Consider the following 24628-nt stretch of genomic DNA (forward strand, 5'->3'; position numbering starts at 1 on the left):
CCAGTCAGATTCGTTTCTGCTGAGCCACGACAGGAACTCCGAGTTATGAACAATTATTAACCAGCCCTCCAGCCCATATTGGTAAGCGCCAGATAGTGACAGTAGTCTTGCAGAACCACCATATTTCCTTTCAGGGAGGCTGTATTGGGGCTTGAGATGTTCATTCTGGTGCTAAGGGTCAGGGAAGGGGGGTCTCTTGAACTTCAAAACAGATTTGCTTCCTTTCGCTTGCTCTAGAAGTTGGAAGAAGCTGAAGCAGACTGAGGATCCAAACGTGGGTGCTGGTACAGCTTTTATAGAAGGAATGAGACTTGGCCTCTCTCTCACTTTCAAGGCCAATTGGCCTCCACCTGCTTTCTACTGAGAGCTGGAGAGGAAGAGGCTGAGAATGACAGGTAGGAGACTCTAGAGTGGACTTTTCACTTTTCCTCATTTCCATGTGGAACATGTTTCCCACCAGAAGCCACAGTATAAATGACAGCAACATTTCCAGGCTAGCTCAGAAAACCCATAATGTAGCTAAAATATTAGATGTTTGCAGCAGAAATGTTCCATAGCTTTTTGTTTTCATTGAAAATGTGTAGTGTTTCAGTTATGTTATGGGCAAATGGACTAGCGTAGAACTTAGCCACATAGTTTATGTAGGAAAATGCATTCCAAATAGCTAAGACCACATATTTGTCTTGGTGTAGAACTAACTTTATCCATGGTATGGATCACTGACTACTTGAATACTCTGCTTCAAGCAAACCACAACATGCATTTGTCCGAGAATAAAATGAAAAGCATCTCTCATAAGGAATTTTTTTCTGTAGACACACTGTAACAGGGACCAAGCTTTAATTAGCTATTTAAACATTCTAGCAATATAAAAATCCATCTGCTTTTCATTTGTGGTATATGGGCTTTTATCTACCTGCCTACATAAAACATTGAAACATTGATGTAGCTACCTGAACCACTTGTAGATCTTTGTGTGGCAAAAGGAATGATAATTATAATCTGCTGCAGGCTACAGGCTAGAATAATTCAAAAGGAAACGTGCATTACTAATATGGCAGAGCTCATAAATTCTCAATGTCAGTTTGCCACTTTTGGCCGAAAATTGCAGTCAGGATGGTTGGCTAGAGGCAAAAAGACTAGAGTTACATAATATTTATGAGCTCTGAAGTGAGCAATCACCAAACCCAAAGATTGCCAGTCTCTCAGATTATCCAGTGAGGTCAGCGTCATCTAGTCATGGCAATGGAGTTGAGAGCAGAGCAGATTTGGTAATGATGAAACATTAGTTGTAAGTATAAACTCTGTCCAAGTCAGTCCCCTGCTCCTTTACAGTCTTTATAGCCTTCCTATTTGATATTATCCCTGAAATATACCTGAAAGGCCCCAAACCATTGTGCAAAAAATCTTGCTGCCTGAGGGTCTATGACACAAAGGTAGAAATGGAACTTCCCTCACTGTAGGGTATTTCCAACACTTCCAGTGTTCAACTTCTATGAAGACTTCTTGCCTCTCTGTACCTCATCATGATGGCCTGGCCTCAGACAATTTCCAGATCCAAGCTAGCACCTTACATCACACTGTACTCAGTAACAAGCTGCAAACTGGTGCCTGCTTGTGTCGCTATAATGTTCTTTAGGAGTTTTACTTGCATAGTATATGAGCAGCTAAAACTCAACCCCAACATTACTGCCAAGAAGCATGCAAGGCTGTGAATTGCAAATTAGAAATATGTGAATAGGGGAGTTTCCATCGTGGCACAGTGGTTAATGAATCCAACTAGGAACCATGAGGTTGCGGGTTCGGTCCCTGCCCTTGCTCAATGGGTTAATGATCCAGCGTTGCCGTGAGCTGTGGTGTAGGTTGCAGACGAGGCTCGGATCCTGCATTGTTGTGGCTCTGGCGTAGGCGTGTGGCTACAGCTCCGATTCGACCCCTAGCCCGGGAACCTCCATATGCTGCGGGAGTGGCCCAAGAAATAGCAAAAGGACAAAAATAAATAAATAAATAAATAAATAAATAAAAAGAAATATGTGAATAGGAGTTCCCATCGTGGCGCAGTGGTTAATGAATCTGACTAGGAACTGTAAGGTTCTGGGTTCGATCCCTGGCCTGCTCTGTGGGTTAAGGATCTGGCAGTGCTGCAGCTGTGGTATAGGTCGCAGCTGTAGTTCCAATTTAGCCCCTGGCCCAGGGACCTCCATATGGCACAGGTGTGGCCATAAAAAAAATAAATAAAAATAAAGAACTATAGGTCAATGCTCTTTTTAAATGCTTTGCTTTTTCATGTATCAAGAGCATCCATTTCCCACACATCTTAGAATTCTTTAGGAAAGCCTTTTTTTTTTTTTTTTTTTGGTGCCAGATCAAATTCTCTTTAAACTTTCTGTTATTGAAATTTTCAAATGTAGGTAAAAGTAGAGAAGAGGGTTTATAATCCACCATGCTATTAGCTGTGAATCAGATATTTTTAATGGGAAAAAAATCAGTCATTTTTTTCTGCCAACTGTATGTCATAGGGGATTTTCCACACTTTCAGGTGAAGTTGGAAGTAGTATTCTAAAACCCATGAAAGAAAAGACATCAGAAGAGCATTTGCTCTAAGGAAACAATAAAGAGAGGATTTCGCCCACACACCCTGGCCCCCCTTCTATAACTTTAAGACATTTTTTTCTTCCCAGGGGGAAGTCACACTGAATATGAGAGGACCCTAGAGCTATACAGAGACCCTGTTTAGAAAGGTGGCAGATTCGTTTTTAAATTTATATTTATTTAAAGTTCTTGGTCTCTTTCACTGTTAGGAGATGAGGGGGAGTTTCATAATTGTGCTGTTTGCTCAGTGCATTCAGGCCTTGTGCCTGCAGGCATAGTTACAGTTGCATAAGGGCTGAATTGAGACGGGAACCCCAGCACTGTAAAGGTTATGGTTGCCCCAGCCCAACTCAGACACATAACTCAATACAAAGACAAGACCAAGCTGTAAAATTAGATAAATAAATGTAGAATTATAAGTTTAAAAGTTTTAATTCTCTCCCCACACCCCTCATGATTAGGTGGTTGCTTTGAGGGGAAGTGTTTTATATATCAAACCTTTCCCAAAAAATCTGCACTTCTTATTTGGTGCCTTTAATTTGCTGGCACTTCTAGCACCTGTTAGCCACCTAGTTCAGACTTTCACATTTGGAAAGAGGGAGGATAACACTGGGGAGAGAGATGAGGTAAGAGCAGGGTGAATTGGCAGTGATAGAAAGGAAAGTCTAAGTTCCCCATTGTGGCTCAGCAGAAACGAATCTGACTAGTATCCACGAGGAATCTGACTAGCATCCATGAGGATGCAGGTCGATCCCTGGCCTTGCTCAATGGGGTAAGGATCCCGTGTGGCTGTGGCTGTGGCTGTGGCCGGCAATAACAGCTCCGATTAGACTCCTGACCTGGGAACCTCCACATGCCAGTGCAGCTCTAAAAAGACAAAAGAAAAAAGAAAAAAAAAAAAGGGACGGAAAGTCTAGGTAATCCTAGTTAGTTCCAACTCACTTCTTTCCAATGGAAAAAGTTTATGAGTCTGTATGTATGTTTGATTTTTTTTTTGATGTATTAAGAAGCATAAAAATACAACATGGGAGTATTATACTTCAGCTTTTTAAACTTAAGTTTCTTTAAAGAGAAACGAGTTTAATATGCAAAAATAAATTACTGTCCTATATTTAGGTAGAAAATGTAATGGAAAACATTCCATTTATAATAGCAACCAGAATATAAAATATACAAGTATACACAATAAATATGTGGACCTCTGTGAATATATTAGATGTCTACTAATATATATTAAAGAAGACTTCAGTGAATGTAAGACCTCTTAAATAAGACAATTAAATAGTTTAGAGAGTCATAGTCTCCCTAGACTAATCCATAAATTCAATGTAAGACCAACCGAATGGCAGAAAACACTTTAAACAAGGTTGAAATGCAAATGGAAAACTGAAAAAATTGAAACAAGGTAGCACACAACTGTATAATTGTTTTTAATTCACAATAGCAATCTTAAAAAGTAAATCCAGGGAGTTCCTTGGTGGCTCAGCAGGTTAAGGATCTGGCATTGTCACTGCTGTCGTATGGGTTTGATCCCTGGGAACTTCCACATACTGTGGGTGTGGCCAAAAAAAAAAAAAATGAAACCAGTAATAAAACTCAGGAGGTTAAAAATACTATATAGATCTATATTTTTTGTTAAACACAGGTATCTTCCACATATAATGTGGAGCAAGATTAATTGCTTTCAAAATAATAGTTAATAAAACTACATGTACAGGAGGTCCCTGGTGGCTCAGTGGGTTAAGGATCTATCATTGTCACTGCTGTGGCTCTGGTTACAGCTATGGTGCATGTTCAATCCCTGGCCCGGGAACTTCCACATGTCAAGGGTGTAGCCAAAAAAAAAAAAAAAAAAAAAAACTACATGTACAAACAGGATATTTATAAAATGTGATAGATTAATATACTATAAAAACATGGTGTTCCCGTTGTGGCTCAGCAGTAATGAGTCTGACTAGTATCCATGAGGATGCGAGTTTGATCCTTTGCTTGGCTCAGGGAGTTAAAGATCTGGCGTTGCTGTGAACTGTGGTTTAGGTCGCAGATGCAGTTCCAATCCCACATTGCTGTGGCTACAGCTCCAGTTTGACCCCTAGTCTGGGAACTTCCATATGCCAAGGGCGTGGCCCTAAAAGACAACAAAACAAAACAAAAAACAAACAAACAAAAACACTATAATGACAATATATTAATGGGTACATAGAGAAATGTCTAAAAGTGTGTTTGCTGAGTATTAACAGCAATCATTTGAGGAAGCTTTTTACTGTTTTTTACTTCATACTGTTTATGCTTTCTCAGTGTTGTTACAAAAATATTATATGCCAGCCATGTACCAGTTTCATAATCAGGAAAAAAACAAAACGAAACATGGTGTCCCATGAACTGTGACTCATTCTGTGTGGTTTCAGGAGAGGACAGAGCACATCCATTTGGGAGGATGACCCTTGAGAAGTGGGTTCAGAAAGAAAAAGTTAATGCTGGACACTGTCTTCTTCACAGCTGTCAAAGAGCCACTGAAGAGCTTCCAGTGGGAGGGAAGTGACTGCATGTTGCTTGCATACTTTTACTAGAAAGCATCTAATTTTTACTAGAAAGCATCATAACCATCTATGGAACAAAGTGGTAGGACGGTTGTCCAGGGTAGTCTCCAGGCACATCGCCTGGCCATGTAGACCAAATCATCTCGTATCACACTTCGTGGAGAGGTCATGATGGTGAAAAGAGGAACCTGTGGAAACGCTCTTCATCACTTCATGTCTGTCACTTTCCATGTTCCTTATCAAATTCTTCCTTTTGAGTCAGAGCTAGAGCGAGGTGATTTGCAGCTGTTTCTAAAGGCCTGGTCCGCTTTTGCTTTTTCTCCTTCTCATCTTCACTTCTTTGGAGCATCAGCAGGTGAGGACATGGTGGTTGTCCAGAGTGAGTGCCATGCCCTCATGTATGTTCCTACATAATACATTTTTAAAACATTTTATTGAGTATAGCTTTTTAACAATGTTAATTTCTGCTGTACAGCAAAGTGATATCTATTTATACACATACCCATTCTTTTCCAGATTCTTTTCACACATAGGTTATCACAGAATATTGAGTGGAGTTCTCTGTGCTGTATAGCAGGTCCTCATTGACCATCCATTTCACATCTAAGAGTGTGTGTGTGCCAGTCCCAACTCCCAATCCATTCCTCCCTCTCCCATTGTTGTATTGTTGTTTTATAGACACTATGTGCCTGGTCATATTGTTGGGGCCCCTTCTCATTTGCAACTGGGCTCTCCAAATTTTATTCTTTATTCTCGAATGAAAAAGTTTTCATAGATTTCCATCTAGTGCTTTCTCTCTCTCTCTTTTTTTTAAATTACAGTTTGGTATCTCAGAAATCTGTCCCTGTGGGTGTTCACTTGGATTCTGAAAATAGAGCTAGGGTCTTGAAGTGGTTTCCAAATAAATAATGAAACATGTGTTCAAAGTCTGTAACTCTTCCTTCTCCTTAACCACATCCTAGATAACCCACCAGTGGTGAGTGTCATTTGTGTGAATAGATTCTCTAGTTTTAGTTCTCGAGGCCTTTTAAAAAAATTCTAGCTGTCTGAATGATTAATGTGACTAGGAAAATACTGTTGACCCATTTAAATCATGTCAAACAACATCCATTGCTCATCTACATAATGAAATACACACTGAACATTACATCTTAAGTGTGGGAGCCAGTGAACTACAAAATAATGTTTTATTCCTGTAGCTCATGAAACAAAATAGAAGATATTAGGACTAACTGTACCATTAAAAATTAAACTATTCAAATGGTAATTGTCAGTGAAAATCACCTATAAACTGAAATAGCTCTTAGCATTTCTGCTTTAGGAGCTAATTTGAAGAAGTGAGGGTAGTTCCATGCAACAGAGTGAGTCAAAGAAAAGTCTTTATGTCAAAGCATGTTTTAATATTATTTAACTGTTATGGGATTTATTGTGTATAGTTGAGTTTTTTCAATTGTTAATCAGTGGTGGTGAAAAATAACAGTTTGCTGAAAAATCGGAAAAAATTGTTTGACATTTTTATCATGGTTTCATTAAGTTTGTCCCTGTATAATTTTAAAGACAGCTAATTTATAGTTGAAACTGTTTTGATCAATGATCAGATAACAAAGATAAGCTTTGACAACTTTTGAGACATTTAAATTTTGTAAGGACATCGTTTGCACATGTTTAAATAAATGCAAATTTAAAAAGCACTGAATTTAGGCTATTGGGTAACCATGGTTACACCTTTCCAAGTTATTTTGTGTATCGTGTAAATAGGTCTCCGATTCACTGATAATTATTTGTTTTTTTGTTTGTTCTGTTGGTAATTCTGTGTTTAGCTGAGTTTAATACAGTTCACATGGCTTGCTTTGGTTTATGTATATTTTAGTGTTTGTGATTGACAGTGATTGAGCATTTCTTATGGAGTGCTTGCCTTTTTTGTCATAAATGATGTATGTTGGCAATGCTTGAAATGTAAATAAGTTCTTCTCGTATCACTGTTTAATAAACAGGAATTTTTACGCAGAGAAGACTTCTTGGTACATTTAAACATTAAAGTTTGGTGAGCTTTTGAATATTTCTCTTAAATAATTGCACACAGAAACAAATATGTTTAAATTCTTACAAACTTTAAATGACTGGGGTTACCAAGGACAACATAGTGGTTTATGGATAAGCATAACATTGACGGAATACCTTTTAGTAACAGAGTAAAAATAGCAACATTCTGCTCTCTCAAAAGTATTTTTGATAGTGAGCTTCACAGGGAATGTCTTCTCTGCCAAGTGGAATCTTTCTAGAATGTGATTTTTCTCCTCCCACTCTTTGAACAAATATAAAAAACTTTTCTATATACTAAAGTGCTTGGAAAGCTGTTAGTCTTGAAAAAAGCTGGGATCTCTTATGCTTCTAAATGGAAGAAGAGACTTTCATTAGACTTTACCATTAGCCATCAGCTTTCTAGCAAGGCCCTACCAAGAACTGTCAGAAAAATGTCAGAATTAGCTTGTGCGTAATTCAGCTTCCTCTCAGTACACTACAATCATGAGATGCTGTCCAGTTTGTAAAGTATTTATACTTCTGCAAACTCATTTGATGGCCAGGGCGGTCCTGTGATAAAGCAGGAGAGGACCAGTGCTTTGGATAGCATGGTTTTTAAGTAGCAGTTCCAGGATCCAACCTAGGATCTCAGGGATATTTTGTGAATTACTTACCTTGTGAATGATCCAAAATGCATTTTAGAGTTCTGGCAGGTTTCTGCTACTGATTAGTCCATTTTATTTATTTATTTATTTTTACTTTTTAGGGCCGCACCCTCGGTTTATGGAAGTTCCCAGGCTAGGGGTCCAATCAGAGCTACAGCTGCCGGCCTCCCCCACAGCCACAGCAACCCTGGATTCGGGCCCTATCTGGGACCTACACCATAGGTCATGGCAATGCCGGATCCTTAACCCAGTGAGTGAGGCCAGGGATCGAACCCGAAACCTCACAGTGCCTAGTCAGATTCGTTTCTGCTGCGCCACAACAGGAACTCCTACCTACTGATTAGTCCATTTTAGAGTGACCTTCTCCCACAGTCAGGCAACCAGTGAGCATAATTACCAGTTATCAAGTGCTTATCTTGTACCACTTTCCATACCTTATGTCATACAGTTATCCTAGCAACCCTATGAGGAAGGTATTATTATTACTTCTAACAGATGCGGAAATGGAGGCTTTGTGAGTTTAATCAACTTGTCCAAGTAAACCAACTAATTTTTGCAGAAGGGAAACCAATTTAAACACTCAAGAAAATGTAATTGGGAAGGCACATCTTTTGGAGAAAAATCTCATGGCGCACTCATAAGCAAAATATAAAGTGTTTTAAATTGCACTGTTTCTTTTTACCTCCAAATTAGTGGTTTTATTTAGGCCTTTGGGGATTGGTTTTCTTTTTGTAACACTCTGGTAGAAGTATAGTTCAAAAAACATTCACACTAGACAACAGCATGCTTCAAATATTGGACACATCAAATATTTCAGGACTGTGGTTATATTGAAGACTTCAGTCTGAAAATGAGATGACGAATTTGTCATTCCACTGAGTGTAAATGATCTCGGTCAGCTGAGGTTTTCAAGTAATATTGTGTTTTCAGATATGAGAGGCAGTCTGCTTTATACAGATAGAGTATACATTTTGGTAGTGATGGTGGTTTTCTTTTTTAATCTTCAGTGCACAAAAGAATGGTTTTAGAGCTGAGCATCCACATCTGGGAAAAAAAAAAAAAAAGCCAGTTTGTAAGCAGCCTTCTATGGAACTCCCCTTTTAAGCCTGTACCATTTTAATACAGTGTACCTTTTGCATTAATTCTTAAAGCTATGGAGTAGTTATTTATTCACGTGGTTAACTAAGTCTACACAGTTGAATTGAATGTAAAGTTATTTGTGGCAACATAACTACATCACTTCCAAAAGCTGCCTTCAGGTAATTTGGAACTCTTTCTTCTGTTGAAGAGGCTACTGTGTGTTTTCTCTTTGTTTTTTTATGAAAATCACTCCTTGATGAGTGATCTTGGCTTCTATTGTCTTGAATCTGTGTAATTTCAACTGCAGAAGCTTGAAAATGTGTTGTTTTCCTGGAGTTTAGCTTTCTCATTTTAGGTTGTGCTTATTGACCGACTTGCCTGCCTACCGCTTCTATTGCCTGGTTATAGGGCAGAGGCAAAACTCCTATAATTGTTAAAATACCACTGTAGGATTTATATTCAAATGGTTTCTTTCTATTTCATGCCTTTCACTTGGAGTTGTACAGCGAAAACATTCTCAGGAAGATACTAAGATGTGGTTTGAGGGGTTTTTTGATAATGAAACTGCAGTTTGAGTCAAAGCTCCAAGCTATTTTATACCAATTGTTTGCATAAATAACTTTAAAGTTCTAATAAAAAGAAAGAAAGGGAGTTCCTGTCATGGGTCAGTGGAAATGAATCTGACTAGTATCCATGAAGATACAGGTTGGATCCCTGGCCTTGCTCGGTTGGGTTAAGGATCTGACATTGATGTGAGCTTCGGTGTAGGTCACAGGTGTGGCTCAGATCCCAATTGCTGTGGTTGTGGTGTAGGCTAGAGGCTACAGCTTCGATTTGACCCCTAGCCTAGGTAACTCCATATGCTGAAAAGACAGACAAAAAGAGAAAGAGAGAAAAAGAAATACATCCAAAAATATAACTACAGCATGTTACATATAGAATTCATTCAACACTGTTGTGAGAAGAAGACTAAAATTGCACTCTTTTCAAATGCTTTAATACAGTTGAAAAATATTCATACAAAAGCTGTGCCTTTGATCATAAATTATAAGACCCAGCATCTTCTATTACTGGATATTTTAATCCAGATAACTAATATTTTGAGGGGTATTTTACATGACAGTAGTATTTAAGAGCAGTCTTTTTAGAAGAATCAAGGAAGGACTTTCTTACTATGTCAGTTTTTTTTTTAAAACTCATGATAATTTTAGATGGACTTTCTCTAAGATTGGATCCCATGTGTTATTTCTGTGAAATTGCTCTCTCTGATGCTTATTTGTGTGCATTAATATCATTTTTTCCCTATTTTTTCTTCTTCTTTAACCCAATTATGTGAAGTAACAGGAATGTTTTTTTTTGAGAGACTTTGGAAAGTTGAAGTTTGCCAGATGTTCTGTGCTAAACTGGAAGTGTGCATTCTCTGGCTATCAGGACTGTGTGAAATGCTTTCCTGTACTTTGACAGAACGAATGTTTGCTTTTGGTTCATTTTGGTGTCGTACTTCTACTCTGATCACAGCTTGTCTTTTATTCTGTATTTCAGTGATATTACGGCATCCAGAAAATCTGGCACAGAAAATGATATTTTGATGACATTTTTCACAGGGCTCAACCAGAATGAATTATTACATTTTAACCAAAGCCCTAGTAAATAGCTCCTTTATTTCCCATGGAAGGGTACAATATTTCTTTGTCCAAGAAGTTGCCTGACTGTATGTATTGTTGAAGTGCTAAAAAGCTGCTTTTCTCTAAACTTTAGCTGAGAGACAGTGGGATTTTCTAAGCATATACTATTTCAGTGTGACTCAGTATTTTACGATTATGAAGATGAATTTAAATTCAGATTTTGAACTAAACATGTTTCATCTTAAATGGAGAAATTTCATACAATAGCCCTAGTTCCTTTTCCAGATTAATCATTTCTGTATAACTTCCACTTACCCATCAAATGATCTGCTTTTAGTTTTAGATTTTGAGTTCTTATTACCCTTTACTATAATTTTTGATACCCCTCCCATAGCTGTGGTTGGGCCAGGCTAAAGGAAACTTTTTTCTAGGCCCACAAGCATGAGTCTACTTTATTAAATTGGTGTATTTATCGATCTGTCTTCCAAGGATAGCTTGGGGTGTTTTGTCTCTCAGGAAAAAGGGAATGCTTTTTGTTTAAGTCACAGCTCCCTGGGTGCTGGTGGTGTAAATTAATGAATAATCACATAAATTATCCAATTAGCTTTTGTAAAGAAGCAAAATTAAGTATTTTTCCTAAACCCATGTCTGAACTTGTCATTGACATTATTCTCTATCAGTTGCTATTGATACTTTTTTTTTTTTTTTTAAAGGAAGAGGGATGTAGCATGGAGCCAACTTCCCGATGGAGCCTTGGGGAAGGTCATGTTTTGCCGCGACCTGGGCATCATTCTTGAATGTTGTTATTATTGGTAGAGGGTCCCCTCAGGCTGCCACCCTCCTCTTCCCAGAAGTGCTCCGTGGCTGGCTTTCCAGCTCATCGTCTGTAGAACCATGACTCTCAGGCTTTGGTTTATGAGCTTGATGATGAGTTCTGACATCCATAGCCTGGTATGTGTGGGGAAGACTCTACTATCTCACCTTCATTTGACTACTTTCTTTTATTAGGAGTAGTGGCCCAATTTTATTTGAATAGGAGAATGATTTCTATGATGTCTCATAGAAATTGCGCGCTTAGAGCTTTACGTAGCCAAGACAAATTTTTATGTTTCAGCATGAAAGTGACTTGTGATTTTTTTGGTTCCTTAAAATACTTTACTCATTTCTTTTTTATTTCTGTGGAATCTTTGTTACTGTTTTAGCAGTCTTAGCTGTAAATAACTTCAAGGATACTGTTGGATGTCAAGTAGAATCTTTATTTCAGACAAGCATTTATGCCTGTATACTTTAGACTTGACTGTGTGCTTTATTTTGAGCATTAAAGAACATGATCTGTTTTCCAACACCTGCATAACAACTGGGCCTGCATTCTCTTGAGAAATGTTGTTTAATAAACACTGTAGCTTTATCATCCAAGGGCTGGTGCCAAATGCTGTTAATTAAGAAAAAAGAAAAAAGGGCTTTTTTTTACAGGTTGGTGAAACAGATCCACTCTTCTCCCTGTAATAGCATCTTAGCTGAAGATCCAGGAAGCAATGGTGTATGGTGTCCATATCCATGATTTCCTGAATTGGAGAAAAAGTGTGGAAAGCATCTGGGGAAAAGGAGGCTCTTTACCAGCTTGTTTCCTGTAAGCTCAATTGGAAGACCTTGTCTGTGCAAATAGATTTCAAAATAGAGCCTGCCCTTTGACTGTCTCCATAATTACATGGCTTGCTCTGTATTTTATTTGGCAGCCAGAGCAGTTAACCCCTGGAAGGAAGGGGCTGATGGCATGGCCAACTTAGTTCCCCAGACGTGTCCATGGGAATGAATAAGGCACTGTTTGGAGGAGCCCATAGCTAAAAACATACCAGAACTCAACTGAAACTTTTTAAAAACAAGTTTAATAATGTTGATCACAATTGGTTTAAAAATTTGCTTTGTCCTTATTGTATAGGTTGTAGAGAAGTATTAATTGTTTAGAAAAATTGAGAGTTGGGGAAGTTCCTTTTTGCTTTGATGTAATCAACATCTGTCAACAGAATGAATTTGCTTTTGTTTAGTTCCAAGGGCTCTTGTCCTTTAGCTTTGCCCAATCAGTATCTGCTTCAGCCTGGGGCATTCCCCTAGCTGGTTTTTTCTTTTTCTTTTTCCCCTTCTTCTTCAACAGATGCACAGGTTATTTCTTGTGAAATGCGAGCTTCTCTTCTGCTTTGCGGTCTCCTTGAAATGGGAAGGAACTTTCAGCCTTTCTCATTTACTTTTGAAACATGTACTCCATGGTACTAGATTATAAAAAAATCAATGGGAGTCACATCGAGTAATGCAGACTATTTAATTTTCCTCCTGCAACGTTTGTGCAAGTTATCAAACCCATCAATCGGGCAGTCAGTGTTTTAGGTCAGGAAATGTAAGACATGGCTGCATTCACGGTGCTCTCTTTTGGATTTGAAGCACACAGTGTTATAAGAGCCTGCGCTTCTACCCTGGGTAATTGGTTGGAGTTCATGAAGTGTGATCTTTCTTGTGGTTCTAAATCAGCACCTTGAAAATGTATTTCTATGGTACGGTCCCTCCTGAGCCTATTGTAGGAAGCAATATTTCTAGACGGTTAAAAATATCTCCGATTGCTGTCACCAAGTCGCTTTAAAAAAGCACTACTGTATTATTTTAGCAAATCATTTGGTTTAAAATTAAAATCATCAATGAGTGTAAGAGCCATATTTGAAAATGAATTAGCAAAACATTGTTGTTTTCTCTCTTAGTAATCATAAATCATTTAAATCTGGCAAGCATTCCTCCCTTTATCCAAAATAATTGCCTCCATTTGTAAAATCAATTAGATGTTGATATGCTATAAATAATAGTTTAGTTACTTGACTTTGGCATTTGCTGATCATTATGAAAAAATACGTTTAGCGAGACATTTTACAGGGTGTCTTTAAATTACACATTATCTCTGGTTGACATTGTTGGCTAATATAAAGTAATACAGGCCACTTTATTGGGTTTTTTCCTAGCGGATACATGAAGCCTCTGAAAGATAACATAGCTGAGGACTGACGGCACTCTTGCAGGGTGAGAGTGCCTCCCTGGAAACACACGGTGAAACAGAGAGGTGTTGGTAGTCCACGCTTGAGTACAAATGTACTTTGTTCAGTTTTACAACCGCTTAAGATAATAAGCATTTTAAATGTCTCTTTGAAAGTTCATTCAGACCTCTCCCTTAAAAATACTTGTTGACCAAAAGAAAACTTGCATTTCCAAGGGTAAAATCGACTTAATTAAGGGTCATTAGTAAAGGTGCACATAAAAACCCAGGGCTCGATGGGTGAAATGGAAGCATTTCATTATGTGGTGTACCAGGCACGCACAGATAACAATTAAAATGGACCCTGAGTAAGAGGCCAATGAATATATGGCATGCCGCGTGCAGCAACATTCGTTATTTTAAATGCATTCCTACCCCATCATACTTGAATTCTCTAGTCCCACCTTTCAGACTTAATCTGTAAAGGGAAATAAAATACAGCTTTTAGAGATCGATGTTATTACCGGATATGAAAATATGTAAAACCATAACCTAGATTTACATTGCAAATACACATTTAGAATATGAAACATGGGCTGCAGGACCCAAAGGACATATAGCAATTTCAAGAGACATTCAGACCGCACAGGGTGCTCCTCCATGGAGGGAGAGAAGCAGTTGTCTATAATTTTCAACGTTCAGCTCAAACCAGGAGCTGATAGAATTTTTATGACACTGAAAATAAATTCTTATTATTACCTGTGAGAACAGTAAATATTCCAGTATTAGTAGCAAATAATGTATAGATTTACTGCCTAAGGAAACCCTATAATGAGTTTCTGTTACATAATTGACAGTAACAACACTCATGGCGATCCTGTCTTGTAAGATCAAATTAGTCCAAAGCAGCTCCTTGCTGGTCTGGGGCTCTCCTCTCCTGAGGTTTCTGATGATTTCCTACTGGCAACTCCTAAACTTCAGATTAGTCAACTTGTCCCTTGCTTCCTGAAAAGAGCTTTAACAAAAGAGGGTTCGCTGTGGGTCCTGGGTGAATGATGGTGCCAGAAGACTGAGAGACCAGTCCTGTGACTGATGGAAACCTGGCTGGTGTCCCTGACTCTGATGATGGACAACGTGCATCAAGTTAGCTGTAGCGTTGACGGTGGCAAGTTGGAAGTTGGATGTGGTTATAAGAAGGTATCAGCAGTTCTATTTACTTTTTTCAAATTGAGATAGAACTGATGTGTAACACTGTATTCATTTTGGATGCACAAAGCAGACCTTTTATAAAGAAAGGAAATATATAGGAAATTCAGCAAACCTTTTCTAGAATGATCTATAGTAGATACCTTAGTTTGTGATCATGAATGTAATTGTGATGGTGGGGTTTTAATTTTGCTCACTCTGCCCTTAGAAATTTTGCTGGAGTTCCCTGGTGACTCAGCAGGTTAAGGACTCAGCATTGTCACTGCTGTGGCTTGGGTCACTGTTGTGGCTCAGGTTCGATTCTTGGAACTTCCACATGCTATGGGCACAACCAAAAATCTTTTTTGTAATTACTATTTATTAATTACACTATGATAAACAAAGTTGAGGATCTCCTCTCCCCCTCATTTTTTCGGTCATGTTAATTGGAGGACCATTATCTTCTAAAAAGGCACTTATTTATTTTACCTGTGAAAACACTAAATTTTTTTTTTCTGGTTTGTAATGAATAGTTAGTGGAATAAACACGGTATGGTATCTTATTATCCTGTTACTTTGTGACAACATTCGTAGGGTATCTTTTACCAGATTGAAAGGAAAGATTTTGCTTCCTATAAAAAAAAAAAAACATCTTATGAAAGTGGAATTGCTGAGTACACTGCAAAGCCGTAATTGTCAACAGATTGGATATGTTCAGCTTGTGTTCCGGTTATTTAAGTCATGTGTGGGGGTGCCTGCCTCTTTTTGGCAGCAAGCCCATCATTTGGCAGGACAGGTATGTTGGCAACGGTGTTCATCTTAGAAGGGAATGTCTCAAAAGCCTTGTTCAGATACCCTAGTCCAGGCCTGGAATTTAAGTACATAGGAAAGATTCGCCCATAATGATTGTGTACTTGAACTTGATAATGCTGATAAAGATGATCTCCCTTTCATATTAGCAGTCACATTGAAAAAATTCTTCATGAGTCCTAAAATCTACATCATCGCACTGTCTGGGACATAGAAGGACAATCAGAAGTGCTGAATAAAGGCACCAATGTCAGAGCTGAAAGAGACCTCCAAGATTAGGTAGTTCGGCTCCCTCATTGTACTGAGCCTTCCGTAGCAGTAGGTAGTGTCTGTGAAGTGCTCAGCCTGGCTGCAGTAAACTCTCAGCCAGGGTTCACTGCTGTCATTACTGCTTGAGGTCACACAGCCCTTGACAGGACCAGGAGCAGAACCTCTAGCCCCAGTGCTCTGTCACTCTGGTTCATTTGTCATCAGGATTATCACCATCTGATGTAATAGAATGTATTTTTTGGTTTGCTTCTTGTGTGCGTCTCACCACGGAATATAAGCTCCATGAGGCAGGGACTTTGTCACTTAGTTCACCCCGTGTTCAAAGCATGGCATATAGAAGGAGCTCAGTAAGTGCCTGACAAATAAAAGAATGAGTAAATTTCAAGGCCCACAGGTAGACATATTGAGTGCTGAGAAGGGAAAGGAAAAGACGAGCATTTATGGAGCACCTGCTTTTTAAGGATCTTTACAAATACATGTTATCTTAGCCAGTGTTCTCACCAGCCTAGTGGTGAAAGGGGGAGGACAGTGAGGGGGAGAGGAGATCCTGTCATGGCAAAGAAAGCAGAGCTCAGAAATGTTGGTAACTCATATCCATGTCACGACTTGGAGCTTGTGTTATATTCACTACCACGATGCCTCCCAGTTAGATCAGTTCTAAGACTTTTCATGAAAAGTGCCTTCATTCTGAATGTTGGCTGGTCCCATGATAGTTATTTTTTTCATGATAAAAAAACAACAACAACTTTCTTTTAAATCACATCCCTGAAAAAATGCATTCTCTAGCAAAGCATGTCAGCTACTAGAGCCCATGCATACTGCTGCAAAGCGGCTTAGAGTGGCATGGACTTTGGACTTGAAGAACTCCAACTGGGGCCACCAGAGATCTGAGCCTTATTAGTTCCTCATCCATAAAATGATGACATCCACAGCTGCCTACCTCCCTGACAGAACTGGTAAGAGTTAATTGTCTGTAGAGCATCTAGCACTGTGCTTGATTAAAGAAAGTGACCATTACGTGTTAACCACTGTTGTTACCATTTCTATTAGTGTTATCATTGTTAATAGTCATCATAATACATGAATTTTTTCAGAAGGGAAACACGTAGGAGTTATCTTTGGTCCTATCTAGGGATGCAGTTAGGGAGCCTGATTCCACCTGATCCTTTCCTTGGCTTTGCCTGGGACCCAGATTTTCCATTCTATACCCATAGAATCCCCAGCCAAAACCTCTGTGAGCCACCTCACTGAAGCATGTATTTGGTCAGCAAAGGGAGTTCGGCTTGAGAAAGAAGATGGATGACCCTTCACTACTTTTGGAAAAATGATAATAGTAGTAGTAGTTTTTATTTTATTTTATTTTGTCTTTTTTAGGGCCGTACACACGGAATATGGAGGTTCCCAGGCTAGGGGTGAAATCAGGCTACAGCTGCTGGCCTACACCACAGCCACAGCAACACCAGATCTGAGCTGCGTCTTCCATTTACACCACAGCTCACAGCAATGCCAGATCCTTAACCCACTGATCGAGGCCAGGGATTGAACCTTGCGTCCTCATGGTTGCTAGTCAGATTCGTTTCTGCTGAGCCACGACGGGAACTCCAGTAGTTGTAATTTTTAATAGTTTTATGATGTCTTTTACATCTGGGGAGTGTTTCCCTGTGTGTGTTTTTCTCATGCGAACGTGGGTCATACACTTTATGAAGGCACCTTAACCTGCTTTCCCTCAGCTCTGGCACTCTGAAGGAGTTACTTACCTGTGTTTGCCTCCGCATCTTTAACTGTGGAATGGAGTGGTAACAGTTCCGCAACTCACAGGTTCTCATGAAGATTAACGAACTAATATATGTAAAGTGCCTCGTATAGTAAGTGCCACATAATAAATTCTCAGTATGAGAAGCGCATTTTCTTTCTCGTTTGACTTTTTTAGGTATTCTTGAAGGAACTACCATTTCTATGAGCATCTACTAAATGCAAGGCACTTTTACATACTCAACTCTAATGAATTCTCACCTGGGACTCACTTGCTCAGGGCCACACAGCTAACAAGTGGTAGAACTGAGATGACAGCCCAGGCGTCCACTTTCTGGCCATCTGCTTTCACTAAGAAACCACCCTGCCCCTCATAGACCAGTTAATAATCCTAGGGCTGGGGTGTTGTCCTTAGGGAAAGATTGTACTAGGCTTTAGGGAATATGTACCTGCCTCTTATCAAGCAACTTTAAAAAAAAAAAAGTAACATTACTGGCAGCATTTTGTCTGATATTTGGACTTGTTTAAAATAATACCTGAAACACCTCTGTAAGGTTGATTCAACAATATTGCATTCAACTTTATGGAAGAACCTCATTGAGTAAAACTTAAAACACTGCATCAATGACCATTGGGGTTTGTTTGTTTGCATCCTCTAGTTCCCAACACCAGCTCTTGAGTTTGGAGCCAATACTCACTGGCAATTTGTATTTCACAGCTGAAAGATGACTCTAGTCTGATAATTCTCAAACTTTAGAGTCACTTGGGGTGAGGGTTATTAAAACACAGATTGCTGGAGTTCCTGCTGTGGTTTAGTGAGTTAAGAACCCAACATAGGGTCCATGAAGATACAGGTTCAATTCCTGGCCTCTCTCAGTTGGTTAAGGATCTGGCATTGCCACAAACTGGAGGCATAGGTCACAGATGCGGCTCAGATCTTGCATTGCTGTGGCTGTGGTGTAGGCTGTCAGCTGCAGCTCTGATTCGACCCCTAGCCGGGGAACTTCCATATGCCGTAACAAAGAAAAAGGAAAGAATATGGCAGATTGTTGGCTTCATCCCAGAGTTTGAGTCAGTAAATTGAGGAGGGGCCAAGAATTTGCATCTCTTCCCCATGTGATGCTAATATGCTGGTCTGGGTACTACATTTTGAAAACCAGTGCTTTGGACCAGGAGTTGACAAACATCTTTATAAGGGCAGATAGTAAATGTTTTAGGCTTTGTGGGCCATATGTTCTCTGTCATAACTACTCAACTCTGCCACCGTCGCTCAAAAGCAGCCATGGATGAATGAGAGCAGCTATGCTCTAATAAACCTTTTATAGGCACTGAAATTTAAATTTCGTATAAATTTCACATGTTACAAAATGTTATTTTCTTCTGTTTTTTTCAACCATTTATAAATGTAAAAATCATTTTTAGCTCGTGGGCTATGTAAAAATAGGCAGCAGGCCGGATTTGCCCTTTGGGCTGTGGTTTGCTAATACCTGCCATGTAATTATGGCAAGTTGGGGATTTGTTAACCTGGTGTTTTAATTATAAAAGTAATGCAAGTGAATGTTTTAAAAAGTCTATCAGGGGAGTTCCCTGGTGGCTCAGTGGGTTAAGGATCCAGCATTGTCACTACTGTGGCTCTGGTTACTGCTTGCTATGGGTTCAGTCCCTGGCCTGGGAACTTCCACATGTCATGGATGAAGCCAAAATAAAACAAAAAAAATCCATATAAAAGAAAATAAAATGTATCAGGAAGTCTTCCTCCCTGCCCCCAACCCCAATCACATGCCCCAGAAATAATCATTGTTGATAAATATCAGTGTTCAGAAATTTTATAGGCGTATACAAGCTTATGTTAAATGTATAAGCTGTGTTTACATTCCTGAGCTTTTTAGATATATTGCTCAGCATTTGCTGTTTTCCTAACGATATAGTATGACCTCTTTCCCTATCAATACGTAGAAATGATTTAGCTTTTTCTCTTTTTTAATACCTCTATAGTTTTTTTTTGTTGTGTGGATTTAACATAACATATTTCACCAGTGCCCTACAGATGGGCATTTGGATTATTTCTCATTTTTTCCTACCACAAACAGTGCTGCAGTTCATCTTCACACATCCATCATTGCATACAGGCAAGTCCTATACGAATTGCTGAGTCTAAGGATGTGGGCATTTAAAATTTTAATAGATATTTCTAAATTCCTGTTGTGGGTACTTTAGGTCCCTACATTCGTTTTCTTTCAGGGTTACACCCTACATTTTTGTTATTTGGTCTTTATCTGACTTGAGCATTCATTACAGTATAATGCTTCGCTGCACATGAACTTAACACAGAGTAGTAATCCTATCGAGGGCAAAAAGTGCAGCTGGCAATTTGTCCAGCATTCATGAAAGGAAAACGGCTTTAAGGAATATAAAGCCACCCAAACAGTGCCCTGAATCTAGGGTCATCCTGGACATTGCTACATTTAAGGTACCCCATCCGAAATTGTTCTTTTTATAGACCTAGTGTTTAGCAGATGTTTCTATATGTTTATTTCCCATTAAAAGAGTTTTCCTTTGTCAAACATTTATGTAAATATAGTATTGGGTAATAAATACGCCGTGCTACTATTGTACTAGAACGCAGAATACCTTTCTTTTTGAGCCAATAATAATGATTTAGTAGACAACAGCACAACCGCTTAAAATGTAGCACTAAGTAGGCTTTTTTAAGATGTGTTTATTTCTGCTCCTAGGTTGTCATAGGATTTTCTCTTCACCACTCAATCATATCTACTTACACAAGCAGTCCAGCAGTCAACAAAGAAGAAATTTCTTTTTCCGGAGACAAAGAGAGATTTCACACAGTATAGTTTTGCCGGCTGCAGTTTCTTCAGCTCATCCAGTCCCTAAGGTACTGTATTGCCTATTATCTGCTGCTCTTTCCAGCCAAGATAAAGGTTAACTGCAGAAGCAATCAAATGTCTTTGCACCTTTGATTTCTGAGCCATTCGAATCATAATTTTTAAACTTAGTCTGTGATTTAAAGTTGTGATTTGAGAAGTTTTAACATCCTGCGGTTCTATAATGTTCATTTTAAAAAATAAAGTGCTGAGCTTATAACTGCTTAACTCATCTAGAATTTAAATTTCTATCATGAAATTTTCCATATTAAATTTCTATCATGAAGATAAAATTATATGTGTGTAATTTCCTAACTTTTTTAAAGAAAAAGAAATAGGCTATTCAATTGGAATCTTTCAAGAGAGATTCCTTAAAACTAATACTCTAGATGTTTTTTTCCTAAAGCTTTTGCTTTTATGCTTTCATGTTATTAATTCTGCTTTCTTTGAACCGTCCTTTAGAGTAAATTAAATAAAACATCTTGTCTCAGGGCATTCTTGATATTTTTTTTCAGAGATTTTTAATTCTGTGGGGAATCATATAGGAAGAAAGAAAGGTTTGTCACAAAAAATCACCTGCTTTCCCTCTTTACATGCGTTTTTTGTTTTTTTTGTTTTTTGTTTTTTTTTGCAGTAAACTCACATTTACTATATCATACTCCCTGAAAGTGAGTGGCTTATTTTTGTGACAAGGGCTGACAAGACAGGCCACCAGAGTACAGAGTATGTTCCTGGTATTTCCTTAGAAAAGAAAAGTCTCCAGAGAGGTGAATGTATTGTTTTAGAATTCCAGTGACAAGCCAACAGCCCTTTTGCCTGTGGTAACCTTTGTAACCTTTGTAACCTGGCCAGATCACAAAGCAGAGAGGAGGCCGGGCTGTGGGAGACCCGGTGTGCTTTGTGGGTGCTGGAGGCAAAGCTGTGGAGAGAAGGTGCCCACCCCGAGCTCGGCTGCAGCAGCCCAAGCCATGGCGGTACCTGAGCCAGAAAGGCCCAGCTGAAGGCAAGAACCAGTGAAGGTCCTTAAATCCTGTGTGAGGCACTTTACCAAGAGCAGAGCCCTAGCCTCAGCCCTTCCAGAGGTGCTGTGATGTCAATTGCAGAGTGTTATCTCCCTCAGCTTCCTGTCCCCAACTGCTGTGTAGCCTTACTGGGTACTCTTCAACAAAGCTTATGTAGCAGTTTCCAGAAATAGTTTGTCAAGAGCTCTGTAAAACCTTGGGACTGAAAGAAGCTCTGTGTGTAAGATAGTATTTATTTTCTGAATACTGCCCATGGATTTAGGTTAGTGGTGGAGAATGTTCTTCAAGGGCAATCAGAGTTGAACATTTGAGGGGCTTCAAGGGGGGAAGGGGGGGTGGTTTGTTTTTGACAAATGATGGACGTGTTCAGAGTATTTTTTATGTACTTGACAGAAAAGAAAGAAAAAAGGAAAGAGAGCTGTTTTGTTTTGTCCTCTGGTTCCTTCTCAGTTTGGGTACAGTTGCAAAGTATAAGAGACGTGTACATGTAACAGGCATCTGGGGACTTGACAGTCAGCCTTTTACATATATTCATTCACCGAGGGTGTTGTGAGCTATCCTTTGCATAAATTTTATCTTTGTGTCAAGGAGATGAAAGTGCTCTTAATTAACCATTTGGCAATTGGGAAGCTCGGTGCTATTTATCATCAATGGCAATAGGCTTGTAACGGGGTTGGGGGAGGAAGAAAAGAAAACTCCTGTTTGTTTTGACCAGAAGTCTACTTCAGTCCAGTTTGACTCAAAGCACAGTAAGGTTAATAGACCATCCAGAGGCAGCACTAACAGGCAATGTTAAGTTCAAAAGGGCAGGGGAAGGAACTGGGGGCAGCCTGGAGGGTCTGTTGTGCTGGCTTCGGAGGTCGGTGCTCCGGCAGGAAGGGCAGAGCTCCATGAAGCAGGAGGCTGTGTCCCAAAAAATGATCCCATTGTCATGTGCTGGGTTCTGATCTTCGTTTTCAATCCTTTTTCCTCAAGCACATAAAGAAGCCAGACTATGTGACGACAGGCATTGTACCCGACTGGGGAGACAGCATAGAAGTTAAGACTGAAGATCAGATTCAAGGGCTTCATCAGGCTTGTCAGCTGGCCCGTCATGTCCTCCTCCTGGCCGGGAAGAGTTTAAAGGTGGCGTCTCACCAAGCCTCGGAAGACTTACATGAGGGCAACAAACCCTCCCCCTTTTCTCCTTTTCCTTCAACTCTTCTTTCATACTCATCTGATTTGTTAAAAATTTCCTCCTGGAAGAGGGGAAAGGGATTGTATTATTTTCTATGCTTATTCAAGAGATCATTTAAAATCCAAGTTTGATTTTAAGTAGCAGAATTCTGGCGTTACCTTGGGCTCAATCAGCCTATTTAAGTTGATCCGTGGCAGACAGCTTTGACTTGCCCCCTTACTCCTGCCTATAGTTTCTGCTTTTATTCCCCACCTTATTTTCGTGTGCCTGAAGAGTTGCTCTGCCTCATCCTTTGTGTCCTGTTTTCTTGCATTAGCTCTTCAAAAAAAGATCAGACCAGATACCCTAACCCAGAGGTAATTCTGCTATGTAATTATATACAGCTATCTTACTACAAGATTTAGGTCTTTCAGAATAACCTGCAACTGAGGAAGTTCCCATTGTGGCTCAGCGGTAAAGAGCCCAGCTAGTATCCATGAGGATGCGGGTTCTATCCCTGGCCTCGCTCAGTGGGTTAAAGGATCTGGCATTGTGGTGAGCTGCGGTGTAGGTCTCAGACGTGGCTCGGATCTGGTGTTGCTGTAGCTGTGACTGGCAGCTGTAGCTCCGATTGTACCCCTAGCCAGGGAACCTCCATATGCTGCGGGTGCAGCCCTAAAAAGACAACAATAGCAACAAAAAAATCTGCGACCAAATCTGAATCCTGCTATGTAAGGATCATAGAAGAAAATACAGGCCTGTTGTTTCCAAAAGGTGGGCAGAATTTAGGAAGTGAGACTCAAAGATGAAATTACTTAGTATATCATCTGTGTAATAGACTTGTTTGAGCAGTACAACTAACCATAATGTGAATGTGAAATAGCATAAAAAAAAAAAACTATTGAAAAGATAGTTGATCTTTCATAAAAGATTTTGTTTTAAAATTGTACTCACGGGAGTTCCTTGTGGTGCAGGGGGTTAAGGATCCAGCATTGTCACTGCAGCAGCTTGAGTTGCTGCTGTGGTCTGAGTTCGAGCCCTGGCCTGGGAACTTCCACATGCCATGAGTGCAGCTAAAAAGCAACAACTAAAAACCTCTACTGATGCTTTATGAATTTATAGAGATAGTCTTCATGTATTCACAAAACTTAGTTTTCTTATAGTTTGGGAGCAATTGGATACCTTTTAATAAGGGAAAAGTTTTTTTTTATTTTAAACACATTGGTTTATTTAGGCATGAAGGAAATCAAGATTAGTGAAACTGAGTCTCTACAAAATGTATCAGATACTTTTTTAAATGACAATCCATACTCTCCATGCTGTTACTGCAAAACCCATGTAGTGTTTTGCTGAGATTAAAAGGCATGGATTGGAGTTCCCGTCGTGGCGCAGTGGTTAACGAATCCGACTAGGAACCATGAGGTTGCAGGTTCGGTCCCTGCCCTTGCTCAGTGGGTTAACGATCCGGCGTTGCTGAGAGCTGTGGTGTAGGTTGCAGACGCGGCTCGGATCCCGCGTTGCTGCAGCTCTGGCGTAGGCCGGTGGCTCCAGCTCCGATTCAACCCCTAGCCTGGGAACCTCCATATGCCGCGGGAGCGGCCCAAGAAATAGCAACAACAAAAAGACAAAAAAAAAAAAAAGGCATGGATTGACCTACATTTCAGGCTTTGTCGTCTAAACTGAAGAGCCTTTTGAGAATTTATATCCTTCAGTTAGCCCAGGGCACTGACCATTGCGGAAGAGGAAGGAACTGCCTTAGAACACCTTTTTTTTTTTTTTTTTGTCTTTTGTCTTTGTTGTTGTTGTTGCTATTTCTTGGGCCTCTCCTGCGGCATATGGAGGTTCCCAGGCTAGGGGCTGAATAGGAGCTGTAGCCACCGGCCTACGCCAGAGCCACAGCAACGCGGGATCCGAGCCACGTCTGCAACCTACACCACAGCTCTCAGCAACGCCGGATCGTTAACCCACTGAGCAAGGGCAGGGACCGAACCCGCAACCTCATGGTTCCTAGTCT

At 39.7% G+C, this 24628-nt stretch overlaps 1 protein-coding gene across 8 annotated transcripts in view; it reads left to right on the plus strand.

Moving 5' to 3' along the window:
* Positions 1-24628, plus strand: part of METAP1D (methionyl aminopeptidase type 1D, mitochondrial) — an 81314-nt gene that overhangs the window by 42049 nt on the left and 14637 nt on the right. For 4 of the 8 annotated variants that reach the window (XR_007134018.1, XM_047772882.1, XM_047772886.1 and 1 more), the window contains exons 2-3: positions 20290-20447; positions 22434-22583. Coding sequence is in view for 4 of the 8 variants with exons in the window: in XM_047772882.1 (XP_047628838.1) it covers positions 20290-20447; positions 22434-22583 (308 nt within the window). In the remaining 4 variants the exon portion in view is untranslated. Of the gene's footprint in view, positions 1-17016; positions 17130-20289; positions 20448-22433; positions 22992-23259; positions 23389-24628 lie in introns of those variants that run through there. The other 4 variants (XM_047772884.1, XM_047772885.1, XM_047772888.1 and 1 more) reach the window with 4 other exon arrangements.

Source organism: Phacochoerus africanus, chromosome 3 (assembly GCF_016906955.1).
Source record: "Phacochoerus africanus isolate WHEZ1 chromosome 3, ROS_Pafr_v1, whole genome shotgun sequence".
Lineage (NCBI taxonomy): Eukaryota > Metazoa > Chordata > Mammalia > Artiodactyla > Suidae > Phacochoerus > Phacochoerus africanus.